This window comes from Megascapheus bottae, chromosome X (assembly GCF_031878675.1).
Source record: "Megascapheus bottae isolate mThoBot1 chromosome X, mThoBot2.hap1, whole genome shotgun sequence".
Lineage (NCBI taxonomy): Eukaryota > Metazoa > Chordata > Mammalia > Rodentia > Geomyidae > Megascapheus > Megascapheus bottae.
Window position 1 is genome coordinate 50,084,585 of NC_143547.1, and position 26,973 is coordinate 50,111,557.

Sequence of the window (26,973 nt, forward strand, 5' to 3'; positions counted from 1 at the left end):
CTTGATCTGAGGAGTGAAAAAGGAAATTGGAAACATTCACGGAAAAACTATGAGACTTGGGCCAGGAGCATAATCTAGTGGTAGAGTGCTCACCTAGCGTTAACGAAGCCCTGGGTATCACATACACAAAAAAAGCTGGAAGTCGTTCTATGGCTCAAGTGGCAGAGCACTAGCCTTGAGCAAAAAAAAGTGTCGAAGGGCCAGGAGTTTGGCCTAGTGGTTAAAGTGCTTGCCTAGCATGCATGAAGACCTGGGTTCGATTCCTCGGTACCACATACATAGAAAAAAGCCAGAAGTGGTGCTGAGGCTCAAGTGGTAGAGCTCTAGCCTTGAAAAAGTCCAAGGACAGTGCTCAGGCCCTGAGCTCAAGCCCAGGACTAGCACAAAAAAAAGTGTCTAAGGACAGTGCCTAGCCCCTGAGTTCAAGCCCCAGGACTGGCAAAAAAAAAGTAAAAAAAATATGAGACTTGGCATCAGTGAAGTCCAAATTTTTATGGATTCTGCTCAGACAGGGTCCTTATTCTGAAGATGTGAGTCATGGATACCTGGCTAAGGAATTTTTTTGGTATGAGTTTGGAGATTGAACTTGGTATCTGATGCTTGCTTTTATTCATTCACTGGCACTCTACCATCCATGCATGCCTCCAGTTTCCATCCCTTTTGTTAGTTTGGAGATTGAGTTCCCTGGACATTTTTGCTCAGGATAGCTTCAAACTGTGATCTTCTGAATCTCAGTGACCTGAGTAGCTAGGATTGCAGGTGTAAGTCACTGATGCTTGGCTTATGTAACCTTTTGAGTTGGAGGAATGTAAAGGGTTGGAGGAAATTTCAAATGGAGATGGTGGGAAGAGTAGTATATACTTGGTTTGAAATTCTAGGGTGTGTTTGGCAGGCACATGTTGCAAATACCTGACTGGTACCACAGTCACGTACTTCTGCACATTGCTTTACCTTCTAGGTAGACACAGTATTTTCTTTATTTCTTATAAGAATAATGAAGAATAGCTGGATATAGTGGCCCACATCTGTAATCCTAGCTACTCAGGAGACTGAGATCTCAGGGTCATGGTTCAAAGCCAGCCTGGGCAATAAAGATCATGAGACTCTTATTTCCAATTAATCATTAAAAACTAGAAGTGGTGCTGTGGCTGAAGGTGTAGCGTGGTAGCCTTGAGCTGAAGAGCTCAGGAACAATGCCCAGGCCAAGGGTAAGGCAGTAGTTGCCTTGAGCTGAAGAGCTCAGGGACAGCGCCCAGTCCCAGAGTTCAATCCCCCTCCCACACACAAAAAGAATAGTGAAGAATAATAGAGAGACTCCATGAGATTGAATCATTTGTTTCATTATTCTTGTATTGATACTCTGCATTCCTGTCATGTAGTTTAATGAAACTGACTTCTGAAATTTCCTTCTGAAAGGTTTCACTAGAAGAAAAAAATGCGACAATTATTTATGACCCTAAAGCACAGACTCCAAAGATTCTACAAGAAGCCATCGATGACATGGGCTTTGATGCTTTTCTCCAGAATTCTAACCCAGTGCCGGTTTTAACCAATACTGTATTTCTGACTGTTACTGCTCCACTGGCTCTGTCGTGGGATCATATCCAAAGCACATTGCTCAAGACCAAGGGTGTGACTGACATTAAAATTTCCCCTCAGCAAAGAACTGCAGTAGTGACAATAATTCCTTCTATAGTGAGTGCCAGTCACATAATGGAGTTGGTTCCTGACCTCAGTTTAGACACCAGAACTCAGGAGAAAAAGATAGGAAGTGGTGAAGACCCTAGCATGGCTCAAGCAGGTGAAGTTATGCTGAAGATGAAGGTAGAGGGTATGACCTGCCACTCGTGTACAAGCACCATTGAAGGAAAAATTGGGAAACTGCAAGGTGTTCAGCGAATTAAAGGTAATTTCTTTGCTGCTGTTTTTTTTTTTACTTGTTTAATTGATTGGTTTGTAAGGCTTCATTTTCTGTGTTTTTCTTTTTGTGTTACTACTGAGGCTTGAAATCAGGGCCTGGATACCTATCCCTTGTCTTTTTCACTCAAGACTGGTACCCTATCATTTAACTCACAACCTTTCTTTCTTTTCTTGTTGTTTCTTCTTCTTTTCTTTTTTGGTTGGTTGTGGGGCTTGAACTCTGGGCCTGGGTGCTATCCCTGAGCTCTTAAACTCAAGACTAGTGCTCTACCACTTGAACTACAGCGCCATTTCAGTTTTCTGGTGGTTAATTGGAGATAAGAGTCTCAGGGACTTTCATGCCTGAGCTGACTTTGAACTGAGATCCTCAGATCCCAGCTTCCTGATTACCTAGAGCTTCTGTTTTATCTTTTCATTGTTTGCTTTCTTCCTAAGCTTAGGTTTCAAATGTGGAACTTATTGCCTTATTGGAGTTTGAGGCATAGCATATTCCCAGTATTAATGGCAATAAAGTTTTGATTATAATGACAGATTATGAGAATGTTAGATTTTAGTTTAGCAGAAAAGGCAGCTGGGGTGATGATTTATGGAGTTCAGACTTTTTGCCACAACATGCCTGGGATGCTCATTTACTCTTACTGTATTTTTTTCCCAGTCCTGGGCTTCAGCTCAGGGCATGAGCATGGTCCTTGGGTTTTCTCAAAGTCAGAGCTCTACCACTTGAGCCACAGCACCACTTCTGGCTTTTTCCTATGTATGTGGGACTGAGGAATCAAACCTGGGTCTTCGTGCATGCTAGGCAAGCACTCTACCACTAGGCCAAACTCCCAGTCCCATTCTTAGTGTATTTTTATTTAGGCATCTGGCAACTTAGTCTATGGAACAATGGTTACACCTTTTACTTGTTTCTAACATGTGTCAATCACATCTCCTGAAAAGAAAATTGAAAATGATTTTAAGGAAAGCTGGTAAGAATATAGACAATCATTTTTTTCTGACCCATTTCTTAGGAAATGGAAAGACTTAGAAAAAATCATATTAAGTGAAGTAAGCCAGACTCAAAGGAATTTAGGCTCAAAGGTTTCCCTCATTTGTCATAATCAGTAGAAACCTTGGGCTCTCCTAACAGAGATTTGCAACAGAGCAAAACCTTGATACATAAGGCCATATAGTATGAAGCTAATTGAAAGGACCTCCAGGATATTGAAACAAAAGCCATATAATGAATGATTGTTGTCCTTAATATACTATATTATCTCTCATCTCTTTTGCTGTCCCTTTGTTATATCATATTGTTACAGTATCTCACTTTGTTATCTGATATATTGGATATATTTGTATTTGGTTATTTGAAATTGGATAGGGAAGGGGGGAAAACCAAGATGGGGGGGTGGGGGGGAAGGTAATGGGGACCAAGACATGTGAAAGGGTATGAATGTATGTGAATTAATGCACCTTCTATCTGGCAAATATCATGTAACCCTTTTATTGATTACAATAAAAATATTAAAAAAAAGAATATAGACAATCATTCTGAAGTGGCCCAGAATGAAACAAAATGAAATAATTATGTTTCTTTCATTAACTAGTCTCCCTGGACAATCAAGAAGCTACTATTGTTTATCAGCCTCATGTGATCACCGTAGAGGAAATAAAGAAACAGATTGAAGCAGCAGGCTTCCCAGCATTTGTCAAAAAACAGCCCAAGTACCTGAAATTGGGAGCTATTGATGTCGAGCGTCTAAAGAACACACCAGTGAAATCTCCAGAAGGTTCTCAGCAAAGGAGTCCCTCACACACTAGTGACTCTACAGCCACTTTCATCATTGAAGGCATGCATTGCAAATCGTGTGTTTCCAATATCGAAAGTGCTTTCTCTACACTCCAATATGTAAGCAGCATTGTCATTTCATTAGAGAATAAATCTGCCATTGTAAAATACAATGCAAGTTCAGTCACTCCAGAAACTCTGAGAAAAGCAATAGAGGCTGTCTCACCAGGGCAATATAGAGTTAGTATTGCAAGTGAAGTTGAGAGTACTTCCAACTCTCCCTCTGCCATATCTCCTCAAAAGACACCTTTGAATTCAGTTAGCCAGCCTCTGACTCAGGAAACCGTGATAAACATTGGTGGCATGACTTGTAATTCTTGCGTGCAATCTATCGAGGGGGTCATATCAAAAAAGCCAGGTGTGAAATCCGTACGCGTCTCCCTAGCAAACAGCAATGGCACTGTGGAGTATGATCCTCTACTCACTTCTCCAGAGACCTTGAGAGAAGCAGTAGAAGACATGGGATTTGATGCCACCTTATCAGGTAATTATCCTTTTTTTCCTCTTTGATTTCCCTAATGCTCTTTGATTTCATCTAGAAAGATGGGAAAACACTATGGTACTTTATTTGGCTTTTAGCATTGAGAAAGGATTCATTCATAGACACTGGAATTCCACTTTGTACAAGTAAGTCCTATGAAGGTAATCAATGTAAAGAGGCTGTATGTGGGATTAGTTTTTGTATTTTAAAACTACAAATAGTAAAATAAATTATGGTATGACCATATAAGGAAATGGAAAGAAACTAGAGATGTTATGATATTAAACATATATAAAAGTCTGAGATATTTTATTAAATGGACAAATAAGCTGAAATGCTATATATACACTATATAGATTGTTGCCATGGATATATTAGTCATGTATATAAGTGAGCCAGATTCCAGGTAGAACCTGATCTAAAATTTTAATAGTGATTATCTTTGAGTGGTAAGATAAAGCTGAATTCATGCTGACCTATTGAATCTGTCTGTCTGTCTATATCTATTTATCTACCTGTCCATCTATCTGTCTATCTGTGTGTCTATCTTGTAATTAGAATTCCAGGTGATTGTGTGTGCATTAAAGTTTGAGAACACTTGTTTAAATAATTAGTTACATTGACTTCTGTGGAGAAAAATCTCTGAATTTAAGCTAGAAGTTTCAGAATTTAGAGAAATGACTTGGCAGTGCTTGGAAGTATAGATTGTACCATAGGCCAAGTGGAAAATAATCAATGCCACAAATGAAATTCATCCTTTCCTTCTCAGCAGACCTCAGTGAGCCTTTGGTAGTGATAGCTCAACCCTCATCAGAAATGTCACTTTTGCCTTCAGCGAATGAATCAGATAAACTGATGACACCGGTCCACAACAAGGAGGAGACAAAGACTTCATCTAAGTGTTATATACAGGTCACTGGCATGACTTGTGCCTCTTGTGTAGCAAACATTGAACGGAATTTAAGGCGAGAAGAAGGTAAGCAACTCTTTACAATTTAATTTATTTTTTTCTTTTTTATTTAATTTTATTGTCAGGGTGATGAACAGAGGGATTACAGGTACAAATGTAAAGTAGTGAGTACATTTCTTGTTGGACATTGTTACCCTTCCCAGTTTCCCTCCCCTCACCACTCACCAAGTCGTAGAGTTCATTTCCAACATATTGTCTTGTGTGTATCACTGTTACATTGGTTCACCCTTTGTGTTTTGTCTCAACATTTTGTTGTTTCCCTTCACTTCTCTAATTGAGTCAAGCGCGCATATGATATATTGGGTACCAAGATCAGATATAGGGATAAACCATAGGAGGAAAAAATCTAAATGGCTTCACATGGTACATTAAAAACAGCAACCATAAGAGTGCTTGCCTAGCATGCACGAAGACCTGGGTTCGATTCCTCCGTACCACATACATAGAAAAAAGCTGGAAGTGGTGCTGAGGCTCAAGTGGTAGAGCTCTAGCCTTGAGAAAGTCCAAGGACAGTGCTCAGGCCTTGAGCCCAAGCCTAGGACTGGCAAAAAAAAAGAAGAAGGAAAACAGCAACCACAAAGAAAAATTTGTTTCATATCTTGGAGTTCATTTCACTTAGCATAATCTTATATGGTTATATGTGCATAGCTATTGAACAATTATTCTCTGCTATGAAAATCCTAGATGTATACTAATTATTACAAATGAGGGAAACCATGGAGTCTGTGTTTCTTTGGTTCTGGATAAGCAGTTCTTAAAGTGTGTTGTTTTGTGTACTTATTTGCATAAGTTCCCCTTTTTTCTCATGTTTTTGAATTTCTTTTATTGTTATTATAAAATGGTATTCAGAGTGGTTACAGTTACATAAGTCAGGTAATGAGTACATTTCTTTTTCCTTCTATTTCCTTTTGCCAGTTCTTCGGCTTGAACTCAGAGCCTAGGCACTATCTCTCAGCACTCTAGCACTTTGAACCATATTTCCACTTCCAGCTTTTTCTGTGTATGTGATACTGAGGAATCAGATCCAGGGCTCCATTCATGCTAGGCAAGCATTCTACCACTATGCCACATTTAGCCCTGAGTACATTTCTTTTTCGACAATGTTACTCTTGTTTTGTTTTGTTTTGTTTTGTTTGTCAGTCATGGTGCTTGAACTCTGGATCTGGGTGCTATTCTAGAGCTCTTCAGTTCAAGGCTATTACTCTACACTTTGAGCCACAGTGCCACTTCTGGTTTTCTGGAAGTTATTTGGAGATTTGGGAGATGAGTCTCACAGCCTTTAGTGCCCAGGCTGTTTGGTTTTTTTTTTTTTGCCAGTCCCGGGCTTGAGCTCAGGGCCTGAGCACTTTTCTTGGACTTTTTCAAGGCTAGAGCTCTACCACTTGAGCCTAAGCACCACCCTGGCTTTTTTTGTATGTATGTAATACCAAGGAATCGAACCCGGGTCTTCGTGCATGCTTGGTGACCACTCTACCACTAGGCCAAACTCCCGGCCCCCCCATGCCGTCTTTGAAACACAATCCTCAGATCTCAGTCTCCTGAGAAGCTAGGATTATAGGCATGAGCCATTGGTGCCTGGCTTTTACATTTTTCTTTTTTTTATGCTAGTTTTGCAGCTTGAATTCAAGGATAGCACTCTGCCCCTTGAACCACAGTTCCACTTCTGGATTTTTACAGGTTAACTGGAGATAACAGTCTCATGAACTCTTCTGCCCACGATGGCTTTGATCAGCAATCTTCAGATCTAAGCCTCCTGTGTATCCAGAATTACAGGCTGAAACATAAAGGTTTATTGACTTGCACTCAGATGTTTTGAGAGGTTATTCATCTCCACTCATACTTAGAGACTTTCTAGGATAGCCCCATAGTTGTTTTGATCATATAGTGATAACATGGTTATGTTTAATGAGACTAAAGTCTTATGTTTGGTACTGAGGCAGTGCCAAGTGTCTCAGTGTACACATTTTTTTCATAAGGACTTAATAAGGAAATGATGATTAATGTGAGCTACTGGATACTGGGGAAAAAACTCCAAGTATATGTAATACATCCATTTATATATTAAGGCCAGATCATTATTTTGTGGGGCTCAGCTTCTCTAAGACTGACCTGCTCTCTAAGCTTTGATAATTGATGATTGAGCATCCATTCAAAGAAACGGTGCATTCTACTTTACATTTTTTAAGACAGATATCCATCTTTCTGCCTGGAGGAGTTGTTTTCCCAAGTATTTTTCTTTTCTAAGTTTCATGACGTTCTTCATGATGTCCTTTAGTTTTTAGAGCACACTATTTTGGGCCAGCAGGCAAGGTCAGATGGAGAAAGCTGCTCTTGTTTTTTTTTTTTTGGGGGGGGGGGGTCATGGGGCTTGAACTCAGCCTGGGTGCTGCCCCTAAGCTCTTCAGCTCAAAGCTACTGCCTCACCCTTGAGCCAAGCCCCACTTCCCAGTTTCTAGAAGGTTATAAGAGTCTCAGGTCCTTTTGTTGTGCCAGGGCTGGCTTTGAACCTTGATCCTCAGATCTCAGCCTCCTGAGTAGCTAGGATTACAGGCATGAGCCACCTTTCCCAGCTTTTTAATTTTTTTTCTTTTACTAATACTGTGGCTTATGAAAGAGGAGGAGAATTAAATAAAAAAATATGGTTCTTTTGTGTTTCTCATAGAACTACTCATATAATACAGTGTTTCTGAATTCCTGGCTGCAGTTTATTATGTGTCATTTCCCCTATCCTTCTTTATAGCTACTTGATAATAATAATGTTTTTTAAAGCCTAGCTATTCCATGCAGTAGCCACTGTTTACAAGGGAAATTGAATGCTTGAAATGTAGCTAATCTGGATTCTGATGTGCTGTAAAAGTATAAAGTGCACATAAAACTTTAAACATTCAACACAAATTAAAGAGGTTTTTTTTTTTAATGTATCTCAAGACTCAGTAGGCTGAGATATAAGGATTGTGGTTCAAATCCAACCCAGGCAGGAAAATCTGTGAGACTCTTATCTCCAATTAGTTACTGAAAAAACCTGAAAAGCCAGAAGTGGAGCTGTTGCTCAAGTGGTAGATTGATAGTCTTGAGCAAAATAGATCAGAGACAGTACGCAAGCCCTGAGTTCAAGTCCCAGGAAAGGCATGTGTGTATATACATACACACAGATAAACAAAATTGATTGATAAATTGATAATTGATATTTTTGCCAGTCCTGGGGCTTACACTCAGGGCCTGAGCGCTGTTCTTCGGCTTTCTCAAGGCTAGAGCTCTACTTGAGCCACGGCACCATTTCCGGCTTTTTCTACGTATGTGGTACCAAAGAATTCAACCTGGATCTTCGTGCATGTTAGGCAAGCACTCTACCACAAGGGAAAACTCTGGCCCATAATTGATAATTTTTAAAAACCAAACTCCAGAATTGACCTGTGATTATATGTCCCTGTTCTCGGCAAGCAGCTGCCTGACAGTGTTTTCTAGAAAGGTCTGTTTTTGATAATGTGTTGAGTTAGTTATCTTTCTGGCAATGAGAGTAGCAGCAGGCCTATAGAAATAGGAAAGTTGTGAACACAGGTTTATATTAACAGCATAGCTATAGCATATGCTATAGTAAATTCATTTGCTTTGTTAACAAGTTGTGTGATACTTTTTCTGGAATAGAGCTGTTTGTTGTTTATGTACCACTAATGGCGCTTGAACTCAGGGCCTGGGTACTGTTGCTGAGCTTTTTCTTCCTAAGGCTGGCACTCTACCACTTGAGTCACAGCTTTACTTCCAGGTTTTCTGTGGTTAATTGGAGCTGAGAGTCACACATTTTTCTTCCCCTGCTGATTATGACCTTGAACCTCAGATCTCCTGGGTAGCTAAGATTACAGGACTAACCTGTTGGCACCTGGTGGGATACAGAGTTCTTTTGTTTGTTTTTGTTTTGCCAGTCCTGGAGCTTGAAGTCAAGGCTTGGGTACTGACTATCCTTGAGCCTTCTCAAGGCTAACACTCTACCACTTGAACCACAGCACCACTTCTGGATTTTTTAAAAAATTACCGTGTACAGAGATAGTGAAACTTGAAAAGTTTACAAAATGACTTATTTAATAATTACTTACTATTATGTATCTGATGGTATACACCAAGTTTCTTTACTACAATTATGATGATTTGCTGAGTACACAAATTTCTTGCTCTGAGAGTCTGTCTTAGTTTCTAAAAATGTTTTATATACAGTGTATGTTTTTGTATTTTTTTGTACCTCTCCCTGGGCTTGAACTAGGGCCTTGGGCACTGTTATAAGCTTTTTTTTTTTTTTGCTAAGGGCTAGTATTCTACCACTTTAGTTATAGTACCACTTCTTACTTTCCTGTGTAGGTTGGAACCATGATCCTTAGATGATCCTTAGATCTCAGCCTCCTGAATATCTAGGATTATAGGAGTGAGACCCTGGCTCCCAGCCACAAGATATGTTCTTGACCAATTGTAATTAATAATTCTTATTTGGATGCCAATTTAACCAAAAAACCTGTTAAACAACAGTTATGAGAAAATAATAAAAATGTGATTACTTTTTGCATATTTGATGGCCTAGAAGAATTACTTTATTGTAGGAGTGAAAATTGTATTAATATTAGTTTTTTTTCTTTTGATGTTTGGATAGAACCTATTAAGCAAGTCCCATCTGCCCCTGAGATACATACCCAAAAATATTGTGTTTTTTTAATGTATCTTTTAGAGATATATATCTAAATATTTACACATGAAATAGTAAGATCATATGATTTGCTTCAACATAATTTGAGTAGAAGGAAGGGAGTAGAATTGGTAGAATGTAGAGAAATGAGAGCTTGTCACAGTGACAAGCAGTTGCAGTTCCAGTGACTTGGGAGACTGAGGCATGAAGATCAAACTTAGAAGTTCAAGGGCAGCCTGAGCCAACAGCAAGGCTCTCTCCTTTCTTAAATGAACAAAGCAAAAAAGCTTTGCTAATTGAATTGATAATTGTTGAAGTTGAGTGATGGGTAGATATATATTATTATGTTTTCTCATATATTATTATGTTTTCTCATACACACACACATTATATATGTATATATGTGTATATATATATATAGAGAGAGAGAGAGAGAGAGAGAGAGTGAGAGAGATGGATAGTTTCCATTATAAGCTTAAGTGAATAAGGCTGCTTTCAAATAGTTTTATTTCATTTGGGTAAAGACTTGGATAAAAATTAATGCATTTCTACAGATTCACCTGAATCCTTTCACAGTTAAATGAAAAGTACTAAAAAGTAATTGCATCAATACTCTTTTTTATAAAGACTGTTATCTGTATTGTTTTTCTTATTAATGCTCCCAGGAATACATTTTGTGCTTGTGGCCCTCATGGCCGGTAAGGCAGAAGTGAGATATAATCCTACTGTGATACAACCCCCAATGATAGCAGAGTTCATCCGAGAGCTGGGATTTGGAGCCACTGTGATTGAAAATGCTGATGAAGGAGATGGTGTTTTGGAACTTGTTGTAAGTAAGAAATTTTGTGTGATTCATAAGATGTCCAGGAAACACTTGGAGAAGGTTTATATTAGAGCTCTAAAGATAAAGGCATGGTAAATAAGATATATAATAAAAACAAAGAAAACTAAAAAATGGAAATATATGACTGAATAGTAACCCTCAAACATGAAATTTATGTTCTTTAATTTAATTTTTATTTAGTTTTGTCAGCCATAGGGCTTGACTTATTTTTGCCATTCCTGGGGCCTGAACTCAGGGCCTGGGCACTGTCCTTGGACTTTCTCAAGGCTAGAGCTCTGCCCTTTGACCCACAGCATCACTTCCAGCTTTTTCTATGTATGTGGTACCAAGGAATCAAACATGGGTCTTCGTGTATGCTAGGCAAGCACTCTACAACTAGGCAAAACTCCCGGCCTGGAATGTATGGTTTTTGGGTTTATTTATTTATTTATTTATTTTGCCAGTCCTGGGCTTGGACTCAGAGCCTCTGCACTGTCTTTGGACTTTTTCAAAGCTAGAGCTCTACCACTTGAGCCTCAGCACCACTTCTGGCTTTTTTCTATGTATGTGGTACCGAGGAATCGAACCCGGCTCTCCATGCATGCTAGGCAAGCACTCTACCACTAGGACAAACTCCTGGCCCAATGCCTGGCTTTTTGAGATATGGGTTTGTCAAACTTCCTTACAATCATTTAGAAGTCCTGCATGTCCATTTTAGGATTTATTGCTCAATTAAACTATAACCACACTCGAGTATGAGGAAAATACATTTTCTTTTTTTTTAAATTTTTTTTATTGTAATTAGTAAACGGGTTACATGATATTTGCCAGATAGAAGGTGCATTAATTCACATAAATTGATACCCTTTCACATGTCTTGGTACCCATTTCCCTCCCCCCCCGGAAAATACATTTTCATATATACAAAACTGAAACACTTGTTCTTCATTAACTTTCACTAAAAGCAATGCTAATATTATGTACAAAACTTACCATTGTGTTACCAGGCACTTGTGGCTCATCCCTGTAATCCTAGCTTTTTAAGAAGCTGAGATCTGAGGATCACAGTTCAAAAACCAATCTGGGCAACAAAGTACCTCCAATTAACTATCAAAAAGCTGAAAGTACAGCTGTTGATCAAAGTGATAGATCACTAGCCTTGAAAACTAAAGCTCATGAACTGTGCCAGGCCCTGAGTTCAAGCCTTAGGACCAGCACATAAAAAAGACAACTTGAAGGGCCGGGAGTTTGGCCTAGTGGTTAAAGTGCTTGCCTAGCATGCATGAAGACCCGGCTTCAATTCCTCGGTACCACATACATAGAAAAAAGCCAGAAGTGGTGCTGAGGCTCAAGTGGTAGAGCTCTAGCCTTGAGAAAGTCCAAGGACAGTGCTCAGGCCCTGAGCTCAAGCCCAGGATTGGCAAAAAAAAAGACAGCTTGAAGAAAGGGCTGGATATGTGGCTCAGAAGTAGAGCACCTGTCTTCATGAGGCCTTAAGTTCAAACCCCGAGGAAACTAATTCATATTAATTGAGAGAAAAAAGTACATTTTGGAGTAACAATGGCTTTGTTTTTAATCAGGTAAGAGGAATGACTTGTGCCTCCTGTGTACATAAAATAGAGTCTACTCTTACAAAACACCGAGGAATATTCTATTGCTCTGTGGCCCTGGCAACTAACAAAGCGCACGTTAAATATGATCCAGAAATTATTGGTCCCAGAGACATTATTCACACAATTGAAGTAAGTGCTAAGATTCTCTATTTCTTTTTTCTTTTTCTAAAAAAAAAGTAAAAGAGACTAAGTTTGAGGTTTTTCTTTGTAAGATTTTAAAATTTTATAATCAAGGTGATATACAGTTAGATTACAGTTATATAAGTCAGGTAATGAGTGCATTTCTTTTTGGACAGTGCACCTCTCATTTCTTTATTATTTCTTTATTACCAATTCAATCTACACTCCCTTGAATATCATTTGGTTTGCATCAGAATGTGACAGTGACAAAAATCTCTTTTCTTTCAATATTCTAGCTAAGATCTTTCTCAACATTAACGTAAATATATACATTTTTTTAAAATTTGGCTTTCAAGGATTGAAGTTAAAGGCTGGCCCAGGCAGGAAAGTCTGTGAGATTCTTTTTTTGTTGTGGGTCATGGGGCTTGAACTGTGGGCCTGGGCACTATCCTTGAGCTCTTCAGCTCAAGGCTACCGTTCTATCCCTGGAGCTACAGCCCCACTTCCTATTTTCTAGTGATTAATCGGAGATAAGAGCCTCATGGTCTTTTGTGCAGGGGTGGCTTTGAACTGTGATCCTTAGATCTCAGCCTCCTTAGTAGCTAGGATTACAGGCATGAACCACACACCCGGCCCCTGTGAGATTCTTATCTCCATTTAACCAGCCCAAAGCTGTAAATGGAACTGTGGATCAAGTGGTAGAGCTGTAGTCTTGAACAAAAAAAAAGATCTGAGAGCCCAGGTGGTGACTTATGCCTGTAATTGTACCTACTCTGGAGGCTGAGATTTGAGGATCAAGGTTCTAAGCCAGCCAAGGCACAAAAGGACCTGAGACTATTATCTTCAATGAACCTCTAGAAAATGAGAAGTGGGGCTTGTTTCAAGGGTAGGGTGGTGGTCTGGAGCTGAAGAGCTCAGGAACAGCACCCAGGCCCAGTTCAAGCCCCATGAACAACAACAAAAAAAGCTCAAGGATAGTGCCCAGCCATGAGTTGAAGGCCTAGGACCAATACAACAATAAAGAATAGAAAAAGAGCAAAGAGAAACTTTCATATTTCATAATATTGTTTTAAATTTTCTAACTAGAATGTATTAGTTTTATAAGTGTAATTTTAAATTTTTAAATAAAATGTAACCAAAAGTATATTTACACTATTAATAACAAGCAGACTTAAGTTAGAACTACAAGTCACTTTAAAAGTATTTACAAAATGGATATAAAATGCAATTTGTAGGGGCCGGGAGTTTGGCCTAGTGGTAGAGTGCTTGCCTAGCATGCATGAAGACCCAGGTTCGATTCCTTGGTACCCCACATACATAGCAAAAAGCCAGAAGTGGTGCTGAGGCGCAAGTGGTAGAGTGCTAGCCTTGAGAAAGTCCAAGGACAGTGCTCCAGGCTCTGAGCTCAAGCCCAGGACTGGCAAAAAAAAAATGCAATTTATAGCTGGGTGCGGTGACTCAAGCCTGTAATCCTAGCTACTCAGGAGGCTGATTTATGAGGATCAAGCTTTAAAGCCCAAAAGAACAGCACAAAAGAACCTGAGACTCCTATCTCCAGTTAACCTCTAGAAGATGGGAAGTGGAGCTTGGCTCAAGGGTAGGGAGGTAGCCTTGAACTGGAGAGCTCAGGGACAGCGCCCAGGCCAAAATCAAGCTCCATGACCCACAAAAAACGCAATTTGTTAGGAGCAACATTTGTATTCATCACTTAAAGCACGATACTAAGAATTATTGTTTAAGTTAAAGCAACAGACTTCTACTTTTAAAGTAACAATTGAACAGACCAAAACATTTTATTGTGCTGCATTGACCCTAAATTCTTCATTAAGTCATAAGAAAGTAGTTATATGTAATATATATGTGTATATATTACATAAGCAGTAGTATATATATTATATATTGTGTATATATATATGTTATATATATATATATGTTATATATTATACTGCATTGGCCCTAGGTTCTTCAGCAAGTCATAAGAAAGGAGTTCCAGTGTACTGCCTGATTGGTTTTCTAATAATTTGAGGTCTATTAATAATTCAGATAAGATCTTATTAGTGTAAGTAACAATACAATCTACATCATATTTGCTCTTTTCAATGGTTACTACTAGCTTTTGTGGCCTATTAAATGAGGACCCATACCGAGGACAAACTGAACTTGAGTTAAATTGTTAGTTGAGAACAGGGTATATGTTAACCATAATCAAGGACATATAAATTACTTTGAGAGGAGATTAAAAACAAAGATCATTAAGAGCAGGAGGCTCTTAATGGTCTTTATTTTACATTCCCTGGTGTCACTTGCACTTAGTAATTGAACTGATTTGTTTTAAATGATTAGCACCATGGCTTAGAATTTCTCAACGTATTTATACATTGAAATAATTTCTTCTTGTAAATTAGAGCTTAGGTTTTGAAGCTTCTTTGGTCAAGAAGGATCGGTCAGCAAGTCACCTAGACCATAAACGAGAAATAAGACAGTAAGTACTTTTGGAGTATCAATAAACAACAGATTTTGATTGTTCTTTCCAAATTTAACACCATGCTAGTATTTCAGTTTTTTACAATAGCATCCTTATACTGGGTGGAATGGTTACAATCTATATTTCATAATGGAGTTTAGAATCTTTAATGATTAGCTACTCACTAAAATGATCTTTCTTTCCCCCCCTCCCATATAAGATGGAGACGGTCCTTCCTTGTGAGCCTGTTTTTCTGTATTCCTGTAATGGGATTGATGATATATATGATGGTTATGGACTACCACCTTGCCACTCTGCATCACAGTCACAACATAAGCAATGAAGAAATGATCAACATCCATTCTTCCATGTTCTTGGAGCGCCAGATTTTGCCAGGACTGTCCATTATGAATTTGCTCTCCTTTTTATTATGTATACCAGTACAGGCAAGTGAAATATGAGTTTGTTGATGATTAACAATAACCAAAATGTGACAGGCACTGGTAGCTCATGCCTGTAATCCTAGCTATACAAGAGACTAAAGTCTGAGGATCATAGTTATGAGTCAGCTAGGGCAGGAAAAGTTTGTGAAATTCTTAGCTCCAATTAATCATCAAGAAACCCGAAGGGGAGCCAGTCACAGATGGCTCACGCCTATAATCCTAGCTACCTAGAAGGCTAAGGTCTGAGGATCACTGTTCAGAGCCAGCCCAGACACATATTATTTCCAATTAACCACCAAAAAACCAGAAGTGATGCTGTGGCTCAAGTGGTAGAGTACTAACTTTGAGCTGAACAGTTCAGGGACAGCACCCAAACCTACAGATCAAGCTCTGCAACCGACAAAAAACAACCAGAGATGAATCTGTGGCTCAAGTGGTAGAACACTAGCCTTGAGCAAGCAAGCTCAGGGGCAGCACTCCAGCCCTGTTTTCAAGTCTAGGACTGGCATGTGCATGTGTGCATGGGCGCGCAAATATGCATGTGCACATGTACGCGCGCGCGCGCGCTCCCCCCCACACACACACTGTTGTTTCCAGTTGCAAAACTGATATTACCCAGAAGAGCTATCATTTTATACTGGATCTTTACAAAAATAAACTTCAATTGATTAAAGTAGATAATGCATTCCATTTAACCCCTAAGAATTTTGTTTAATGACAGTGACAGAAGAAAAGGGTGCCAGCCTTTTTGATTTGATATTCATATCTGCTACTATGTATAGCTTGAATATGCTGTTTGGCATTACATTTAACTACTTGCAATATATTATTGCTTTTTTATTTTCTCATAGATGCATATTATTGTACAACAGGAGGGGTTTCAGTGTGATATATCCATATATATGCATACATCATGTTTTGGTCATGTTCAACCCCTCAATTACTCTTTCTCTCTGATCCTCCCACTTTCTATAGTTTTCAACCCACCTTTTGAGATAGAAATTCTCTGTGGAAAGAATACTTCCATTTAATAATTTGGTTCCTTTATTGGATCCTTATAAAAGAAAGTGAGAGGGCTGGTGAGGTAGCTCAGTGTAAAGCATTCCTTATACTCAGGACCATAGTTTCCATCCCTGTCCCACAAAATAGCAAACAAAGCCCAAGTCAGAACTAACCACTTTGAGCTGGGAGTTTGGTCTAGTGGTAGAATGCTTGCCTAGAATGCACAAAGACCCAGGTTAGATTCCTCGGTACCACATACATAGAAAAAAGCCAGAAGTGGTGCTATGGTTCAAGTGGTAGTGCTCTAGCCCTGAGAAAGCCCAAGGACAGTGGTCAGGCCCTGAGCTCAAGGCCCAGGACTAGCAAAAAACAAAAAACATAAAAACTAACCACCTGAACCAAAACAAGAGACAATGGTGATTTTTAAATTATATTTGTATGTTTTATTATACTCTTAAAAATAAGCATTCTAGTTACATTTACCAACAAAACAGCTTGTAATATACCACTTAGAAAACAGTGAAGGGGGTTAGTCTTAAATAAAAATGATTTCTGAAAAAGTATAAATTCTTTTCCATGAACCATCGGAATTTTTATTTCAGAGAAGGATATTGCTGTATATCTGAGACTGCCCCAAAACTATGTAGCCAGCTCACAATCAGTTTTCATTAGCCCATTGGTTTCTGGGATTGCTGCTGTGTGTTGCCATGCTCAGTGCTTGCCTGTCTGCCTGCCTGCCTTCCCCACTCCCTTCTTTCCTTCTTTTCCTTCCTTTCTTCCTTCCCTCCCTCCCTCTTTCCAGTCCTGGGGCTTGGGCACTGTGGCTGAGCTTCTTTTGCTCAAGGCTAGCACCCTACTACTTTGAGCCACAGCACCACTTCTGGCTTTTTTTGTTTTATGTGGTACTAAGGAATTGAACCCAGGGCTTCAGGCATGCTAGGCATGCACTCTGCTACTAAGGCACATTCCCAGCCTGACTTTCTTTTCTTTTCTTTTTTTTTTTTTTTTGCCAGTCCTGGGCTTGGGCTCAGGGCCTGAGCACTGTCCCTGGATTTTCTCAGGGCTAGGGCTCTAGCACTTGAGCCACAGCACCACTTCTTTTTGCTACGTATGTGGTACTGAGGAATCAAACCCGGGTCTTCATGCATGTTAGGCAAGCACTCTACCACTAGGCCAAACTCCCGGCCCCACTGACTTTATTTTCTTTGTTTATTTTTATGTAGTCCTGGGGTTTGGGCACTGTCCCTGAGCATTTTTTACTCAAGACTAGCACTCTATCTTTTGAGCCACAATTCCACTTACGCCTTTTTGGTAGTGAATTGGGAATAAGAATGTCACACTTCTTGCCATGGCTGGCTCAGATCTTGATTCTCAGATCTCAGCTGCCTAAGTGTGAGCCACCTGAGCCTGGCTTTTTTTGTTGTTTTATTTTTTTCTTCTGTTTTGGAACTTAATAGGTAGATAGTAATCTCTCAGCTTTTGCCTTGCAAAGTAATGTATCTCTCTCTCATTCTCTCTGTCTCTCTGTCTCTGTCTGTCTCTGTCTCTGTGTCTCTGTCTCTGTCTCTCTCTATATCTATCTATCTATCTATATATATATATAGCATTGCACACACTAGGCACACATAAATATAGCAAAGTAAGAATCTTGAAGCCTTGTCTTTAGGTATGTATAGTCTAACAGGTATTATTGACTAGTATGGAATGGCATTATATAGATGGTTATTATTTATAATATGTAAGCTTTAGTGTTACTTTTAAATGTAGTACCTCATTTATATTCCTTCATAACAATCCTGTTAGATAGGGCTATATTTTCTCCCTAAAACTCAGCTAAGGAACCTGAAGGTATGGTGGCTGAAGTACTTCAGAAGACCATCATTCTTCAGGGGATGGCCTTAAATTTTTTTTTTGTCCATTGTGGGACTTGAACTCTGGGCCTGCGCGCTATCCTTGAGCTCTTCAACTCAAGGCTACTGCCCTACCCCTGAGCCACAGTGCCACTTCTGGTTTTCTGGTGATTAATTGGAGATAAGAGTCTCACAGATTTTAGTGCTCTGACTATCTCTGAACTGCGATCCTCAGATCTCAGCCTCCTGAGTAGTTAGGATTACAAGCATGAGCTACCGCGCCTAGCCTTGGATTTTTTTTTTTGCCAGTCACTGAGCTTAAACTTGAGCTCAGGACAGGGCCTGAGCACTGTCCTTGGACTTTCTCAAGGCTAGAGCTCTACCACTTGAGCCACAACACCAGTTCTGGCTTTTTTTGTTTTATGAGGTACTGAGGAATTGAACCCAGGTATTCATGCATGCTAGGCCAAACTCCAGGCCTAGAATACTTTTTTAATATCATCGAAAATCCATTGGTTTGTAGAAGACAGCCCTTAAAGGCATGCAGTGCAGAGCAACCTGAAGCCCTCACTCTCCACACATAGCTACTGAAATACTAATTTGTTCCAGTTGACCATCTCTCCTTAGTATTTGTGGATTAATTTAAAAGGCAAAGGGACTCCATTTTCATTCTGTAGGTTACTGAGGTATGTATGTGAATTTCAGCATTTAAGAAATTTCATTGCTTTTCATTCTTGTGTTGCAGTTTTATGGAGGCTTGTACTTCTACATTCAAGCTTACAAAGCATTGAAGCATAAGACAGCGAACATGGACGTGCTCATTGTGCTGGCTACCACCATTGCATTTGCCTACTCTCTGATTATTCTCCTAGTGGCCATGTATGAGAGAGCCAAAGTGAACCCTATCACCTTCTTTGACACCCCTCCTATGCTTTTTGTGTTTATTGCACTGGGTCGGTGGCTGGAACATATAGCAAAGGTAACCTATAAGACAAGGTGATGTTTTGGAGAATTTAGGGTGAATAAATGACTATAGTACTTTCTAAAAGTTATTTTCTATCAGCAGTATTTGAAGCTGACTATTCCTTTAGAAGATTTCCCAATTTCTAGAATTACTGCTGTTAGTAGTATAGTATATCATGGTTGTTTTATGAGAGAGATACTTGAGATATACTTGCTGCTATTATATCATTAATTCAAATTTGATGTCATAGTTTAAAATAATGATGGAAAAGTCTACCCATACTCCCATGGTGTAATGTTTTTTTTGGTGGGTCATGGGGCTTGAACTTGGCCTGGGTGCTGTCCCTGAGCTCTTCAGCTCAAAGCTACTGCCTTACCCCTTGAGCAAAGCTCCGCTTCTCATATTCTAGAGGTTCATTGGAGATAAGAGTCTCGGGTCCTTTTGTGCCCAGGATGGCTTTGAACCTTGATCTTTAGATCTCAGCCTCCTGAGTAGCTAGGATTATAGGCGTGAGCCATGGCATTGGCTCCATGCTATAATTTAATCTTGTACAACACAGATTTGTATTTAGTTGCTATAATCATAATATACATACAATCCATGCAATTTTTACCTATTTCCTGAATAGATAATTATTTAATATATCTATATAATATAGTCTGTCAAGTCTGTGGGACTCTAACCTACTAACCCATCCCGCTTTTGTTCTCAAATCAAATGTTTCTAATTTTTCATTTTTGATTAATCTGTACCGATTATATTCCTGTCTAATAATCATTTCCATTGACCTAGTATCTTAGGAGGAATTATACATCTTTCTATGGCTAGTGCTGCAGGTTGCAGTAGTTTTTGCGAGCAAACTGTTGTCCCTGTGTCAGTGTTGCATTTTATCTAAATTCTATCTAATTAGGCATTAAATGGTATTAGAGAGCTGCTTTTTACAATTCTTCTGTTAATGGCATGAGTAAACATTTTTTTCCTTCTGTCAGGTGTTTATTTTTCCTTTTCGATAATTTACTTATTCATGACCTATCCCCACGTATCTATTGGGTTCCTGATGTTTTTCTTATTACTTTCCTTTATTTTTGTAAGTGATACTTAATGCTTTTATATTTTATGCACTTACTTTTACTGTGCACATTTTTCTGATTTTAAACACCTGAATTTAAGCTGTTTTTTAATCAACATTAAAGATTCTATCTTTATTTTAGTTTATACTTGAACATTTTTTTCATAGCATTGTCAATTGTGTTTGTTTTAATTTTTAGGGCAAAACATCAGAGGCTCTTGCAAAGCTAATTTCACTACAAGCTACAGAAGCAACTATTGTAACTCTTAACTCGGAAAATATCCTCCTGAGGTATTTATTTTTACCCTCATTTTCTTTTGCTAACTTCTTATGAAAGTTTTCAAACATATACCTAAAAACAGAGAAAACTATTGTGAACTCACACAGTTTTATCCCCCTTATTTCCCACACATAACAGTTATCTACTTTTTCATATTAACTTATTCATTTTATTTTTTATTGTTGCAGTAAAATTAAATTTCAATAATATGTTTTAAGTAATATTTCTTTAATATTTTTAAAATTTTTTAATATATTTTTTTAAAAATTTTAATATTTTTTTGTCAGTCATGGGTCTTGAATTCAGAACCTGGGACTGTCCCTAAGCTTTCTTGCTCAAGGATAGCACTCTACCACTTGGAGCCACAGCACCAATTTCCATTTTCTGGTGGTTAATTGGATATAAGTGTCTCATGGACTTTCCCGCCCAGGCTGGCTTTGAATCCTCAGATCTTGGCTTCCTAAGTAAAAAAGATTATAGGTGTGAGCCACCAACCCCTGCTTTAACTGGTTTTTCGATAGAATCTCTATAGAAAAGAACAAGTATGGTGGCATAAGATTAGCATCCAGCACTAGGGAGGCAGAGGCAGGAAGATCATAGATTCAAAGCTAGCCTGATACCATATTGCACCTAACAAAATGACTGATAATTCCTTACTGTCATTTAATATTCAGTTCATGTTTACTTTTCTTTTGTCTCTAGAATGTCTTAAATCTGTTTGGGATAGAATTCAAAGAAGATTGGTATATCATTGCATTATAAAAACAGTTTAAATTAATGTTGTAGTGCTAAGACTTGAACTTAGATCTTTCAATATGGTAGGCAAGTGGTCTGAGAGCACTATAGAACTATATTTCCAAACTGAATTTAATTTTTTGCCAGTCCTGGGCTTGAGCTCAGTGCCTGAGCACTGTCCTTGTACTTTCTCAAGGTTAGAGCTCTACCACTTGAGCCTCAGCCTCACTTCTGGCTTTTTTCTATATATGTGGTACCGAGGAATCAAACCTGGGTCTTCGTGCATGCTAGGCAAGCACTCTACACTAGGCCAAACTCCTGGCCCTAATTTTTCTATTGACTCATAGTTATACATATTTATGTGGCAAAATGCAATGTTATATATTGTTATATGTCTTAGGTTTCTTTTCTTTTTTTCCTTTTTTTTGGTGTGCTGATGCTGAGGTTTGAACTCGGACTCCTGCTTGGATTTTTCTTTCAAGGGTGATGCTCTACCACTTGAGCCACACCTCTGCTTCTAGTTCTTTGCAGGTTACTTGCAAGATAAGAGTCTCATAGTCTTCCCTGCTCAAGATGGCTTTGAGCCACAATCCTCAGATTTCAGGCTCTTGAATAGCTAGAATTGCAGGCATAAAGCCACCATCACCCAGCCTCTTAGGTTTCTTTTGATCTGGAATAGTTCCTCTGTTCCTTCCTCTTTTTCTTCTTCTACCCAGCCCTCAATATAACTGACTTATTGAAAAAGATCCATTGGTTATTCTGTAGAATACTGTGCTGTCTAAAATTTTCTTTTGGGGGATGTAGCATCGTGTGGTTGAGCATCTTCATAGGATGTATGTGACAATAGTTTGATGATGCAAGAAAGCAAGAATTTGTCATTTAATGGATATCATTTAATACTCCGTTTATTGTGTCTCTGCATCCTCGTGATGCGATTTAACTTGTTTTCTTACTTTTGCTCCTTATAAACTGTAAGTTAGACCTGAAGACATTTTTTTTTTCTGTCTTGAGCTCTGGGCCTGGGAGCTGTCCCTGAGTTCTTCAGCTCAAGACTAGTACTCTACCATTTGAGCCACAGCGCCACATCTGGCTTTCTGGTGGTTAATTGGAGATAAGTCTCATAAACTTTAAGTGATCGGGCTGGCTTTGAACTGTGATCCTCAGATCTCAGCTTCCTTAGTAGCTAGGATTACAGTTGTGAGCCTCCGGCAGTCTGGCCAGACTTGAAGACATTATATTTCATTTTTTTGTATTTTTCATTATTTATACTCAAAGCTGTTTAGGCAACTTCTACATTTTAACAAATAAACCCCATGGGCATTACTTAGAAATCTTTTACTTAATGAGTCTTCAGCCACCATTCAGTTTCTGGTTTATGCTAACTGTGTTGTTCACCACTAGTGAACAAGACCAGTGTAGTGGTGTTTCTAGTCGTTATGAGACCACATGGACACGAACTCAAAGCTTGTATAGAGAGACCAGAGTGAGAAGCATGTCGCCATGACTCTATTCATATTACTCCTATTTAGTGAAGAACAAATAGATGTGGAGCTTGTACAACGTGGAGATATCATTAAGGTTGTTCCAGGAGGCAAATTTCCGGTGGATGGTCGTGTTATTGAAGGACATTCTATGGTTGACGAGTCCCTCATCACAGGTATGTTCATTTATAGACTCATGATCTGAAAGTGACTCCAATCTGCTAAGGAAAATAGACATAAAAGAGTCTATGTGTCTGTGTGTCTGTCTGTTGGTCCTAGGACTTGAACTCAGGACTTGGGCACTATCCGAGCTTTTGTGTTCAAGAGTCATAGCTCCACCTCCAGCTTTTGGTTTTTTCTTTTGTGCTTAATTAGAGATGAGAGTCTCACAGACTTTCCTGCCCAGACTGACTTTGAACCACAATCCTCAGATTTTTGGCTCCTGAATACCTGTGATTATAGGCACGAGTTACTGGCACTGGCAAATATGAGTTCTTTTGACTGTACTTGATCAGTTTCCTTGGATTTGCTTCATGTTTTCAGTTATAGTATTGAAGGCTGTTTTCATTGAAGATTGTTGATTACTAGAATGTACCACAAAAGAAGTTATCTCAGGTTTCTGTAGAAGAACTACCAGATAGACTTTGGCAAATTTTCCTGAGCCAGATGTATCTTCTCTCTTCCTGTTCTAGAACCTGTTCTGTTCCTAGCTGGATTAGACGTACAAACTTTTCCTGGAGTATTTGTAAAGTTCCTACATACATGGGGCTGGGAGTTTGGCCTAGTGGTAGAGTGCTTGCCTAGCATGCACGAAGACCCAGATTCGATTCCTTGGTACCACATACATAGAAAAGGCTGGAAGTTGTGTTGTGGCTAAAGTGTTAGAGTGCTAGCCTTGAGAAAGTGCAAGAACAGTGCCCAGGCCCTGAGTTCAAGCCCCAGGACTGGAAAAAAAGTTTCTGCATACCTAAGGCCAATGTGAAGCAGAAGTGAAATAATGCCTTGCTACCTTACCTCTCTGAATAGTTCCAGAATAGTCTCAGTTGATGGAGCCCATGTAAATAATTTCAGAGTCTGTATTTCTCAGGAGTGTTGCTCTTTCCAGTTAGGGTAGGAAGTTTCTTACTTCTTGGGGACTTTCTTGTTCATTCAGGTATAATTTAGTTTCTCTGACCCTGGCCATGGAGTTATTGTTGCAGTACTTGCCTGCCCTCATCTCAGTCCTTATCACAAAGAAAATTTCCCTCCCACATTTCTAAATGCTCTTGCAGAACATGTCGAGAAGCAGGGATGTAGGACTAGGGTGAAACTCTGGAAGTATCTGTCAACAAGAGCTAACATGTTAGATCTTCCCAGTTTAAAGTTAAATCCCTCCCTGGGTTTGGCCTTGAACTGAGATAAACAAAAGAGAGGACAGCTTTCATTGGGGGTATTTATCCTCACTCTACTTCACTCAGGAACACTTCTTCCTAACTTTTGGTTGACAATGAAGTGAATTTTGAAGTAGTGATCATCCATGTTCCCTAAATCTGTCTTGACTCCTCCCTCCAGGGGAAGCAATGCCGGTGGCTAAAAAACCTGGCAGCACAGTGATTGCTGGTTCTATTAACCAGAATGGATCCATACTGATCCGTGCCACTCATGTTGGAGCAGACACAACCCTTTCTCAAATCGTTAAACTTGTGGAGGAGGCCCAAACATCAAAGGTAACCTAGCCCACTAAGAAAAGCACAAAGTATTTTCTTGAAAACCTGCCTTCCTTCTCAGTGTAACTCTTGATCTATCTTTTATATTTTCCTTTGACTCTATTTAGTCGCATTAATAGGAAATTTACTAAACGATTTCTATATTTGATAACAGAAAAGGTGACTGGCGTTATTACTTATTATTTGTTCTGATGATTTTAATTGTAGGCTCCTATCCAGCAGTTTGCAGACAAACTCAGTGGCTACTTTGTTCCTTTTATTGTCTTTATTTCCATTGCTACCCTTGTGGTATGGATTATAATTGGATTTCAGAACTTCGAAATTGTGGAAACCTACTTTCCTGTAAGTGGCTTGTAACAACTCTTTACTGTAGGCAAAGTGTTTGCAAATCTTTCACATAAATAATTAAGGGGAAATAATTTTCTAAATGACAAATATAGGCTGGAGACTGTAGCAGAGTGTTAGAACACTGCATGTTCTGTGCATGGGTGCAAAGCCATGGATTTAATTTGTAATGCACCTACAGGAATGAAAGGGAGGGAGGAGAGAGAGTGACTAATTACCCCCTGTCCTTAGTAAATGTGTTCTAAGACACTAGTGAATGCTTATAACCAGAGAAGGTACCTAGTACATTTAAATACTATATATATTTGTTATACACACACACACACACACACACACACACACACACACACACACACACACACAACATGCTTTCTTTTCTGTAAATACCTACACAAATTTGATACCTTTTTCTATTGTTAGTTTTGTGATAAGGCCTTGATACATAGCCCAACCTTGAATTTAAGGTCCTCCTGCCTATTCTTCCCAAGGAAGATTACAAGCAGGTGCCACCATGCTTGGTACCTTTTCCATCTTTTTTTTGGCCACTCCTGGGTCTTGAACTCAGGGCCTGAGCATTGCCCTTGGGCTTTCCTCAAGGCTAGTGCTCTACTATTTGAGTCACAGCACCACTTCCGGTTTTTCTATGTATGTGGTACTGAGATAGCGAACCCAAGTTTTCATGCATGCTAGGCAAGAACTCTACCACTAGACCAAATCCCGGCCCCACTTTTCCATCTTAATTAAGCACTTTGTCTTACACTGTGATAATGTTTGCAGTGAGAAGCATAACAGCAAAAGCAGCACACATTTTTTTTCCTCTACAATTTTATAGACAAAAATGCTCCATTCTTTTAGATCTTAGCTATCTCAATACGCAGTTGGATTTCTTCCTAATTGTTACAAAACTTTCACCTCATCTCTGGGGTGAAAGTTTATTATATCCAAATTGCCATTATCACTTCTCTTTCACATGGAGGATATAATTAAGTAAGTAACATCAGCATTGCTTGAACATAAGCATAGGAATACAAATTTTGGAATAACCAATAGATAGATACTGGGTGACTAATGGGTGAGTGCTATATATGTGGATATTCAGAACATGTGGATATGGTTTCTTTCTTTCTTTCTTTTTGTCGATTGTGGGGCTTGACCTTTGGGCCTGGGTACTATCCCTCAGCCCTTCACCTGAAAGCTAGTGCTGTACTTCTTGAGCCACAGTGCCATTTCCAGTTTTCTGCTGGTTTATTGGAGATCAAAGTCTGATGCACTTTCATTCCCCAGGCTGGCTTTGAACCATAATCCTCAGATCTCAGCCTCCTGAGTAGCTAGGATTACAGGCATGAGCCAACGGCACTTGGCTAGCCAAAGGGATGGTTTTCATCTCAGCCAGGGAGGACAGGAAGATTATATTTTGCTACTCAGAATGTTGTATAATTTACAATTTGCACAATTTATTTCTGGAATTTTCCACTAAATATTTTGGATAACAGTTGACCAGGTAACTGGAATTACAGCCAAGGAGAAACTGTGTCTTTGAAGGGCTGGGGTAAGAGTGTGTTAAAAATAACACTTATAGCTATGGCACCTGCCTGTAATCCTAGCTACTGAGGAAGCTGAAGTTTGAGGGTCATGGTTATATGCCAGCTGAAGCAGGAAAAGTCCCTGACATTCTGGTCAGTGAACCACCAAATAGCCAGAAGTAGAGCTGTGAACCAAGCAGTAGAACACCAGTATACAGACACAAATAATAGTAACACTTGTATTTCTAGAAGAATAAAGATTTCCTTTTGGAATTTTTTTTTCACCATGACTTTCCAAAAGGAATTATCATACTTTTACATTTTACACTTAGTCTCATTTCTGGCATGGTTTTGTTTTCATAAAAGAACTAGAGAGGTACTGAGGGAAAGTTCAAGATCTCAGCTCTGCCATTTATCTGAGTGTGATCTCAGACCAAGCATTGTTCTGAAACTTTGATGTTTATTGTTATTGTAAAGGTGATATACAGAGGAGCTACATTTTTTTAAACAATGTTACCCCCTCCTGGTCTCTCCCTGTTTAAAGTGACATTTTTTTGTGGGCCATGGGGCTTGACTTCGACCTGGGCGTTGTCCTTGAGCTCTTCAGATCAAGGCTCCCACCCTACCCCTGGGCCTGGCATTGTTTTGAGTTCTTCAGCTCAAGGCCACTGCCCTACCCTTGAG

The 26,973-nt window shown here is 39.2% G+C and overlaps 1 protein-coding gene across 1 annotated transcript in view; it reads left to right on the forward strand.

Annotated features, from left to right (window-relative positions):
* Window positions 1–26,973, forward strand: part of Atp7a (ATPase copper transporting alpha) — a 117,761-nt gene that overhangs the window by 60,875 nt on the left and 29,913 nt on the right. Inside the window, exons 3-14 of the mRNA XM_090326579.1 lie at window positions 1,417–1,906; window positions 3,510–4,235; window positions 5,002–5,208; window positions 10,537–10,700; window positions 12,275–12,436; window positions 14,833–14,909; window positions 15,112–15,337; window positions 18,932–19,165; window positions 20,419–20,510; window positions 22,764–22,891; window positions 24,267–24,421; window positions 24,629–24,763. Coding sequence (XP_090182705.1) covers window positions 1,417–1,906; window positions 3,510–4,235; window positions 5,002–5,208; window positions 10,537–10,700; window positions 12,275–12,436; window positions 14,833–14,909; window positions 15,112–15,337; window positions 18,932–19,165; window positions 20,419–20,510; window positions 22,764–22,891; window positions 24,267–24,421; window positions 24,629–24,763 — 2,796 coding nt within the window. The remainder of the gene's footprint in view (window positions 1–1,416; window positions 1,907–3,509; window positions 4,236–5,001; window positions 5,209–10,536; window positions 10,701–12,274; window positions 12,437–14,832; window positions 14,910–15,111; window positions 15,338–18,931; window positions 19,166–20,418; window positions 20,511–22,763; window positions 22,892–24,266; window positions 24,422–24,628; window positions 24,764–26,973) is intronic.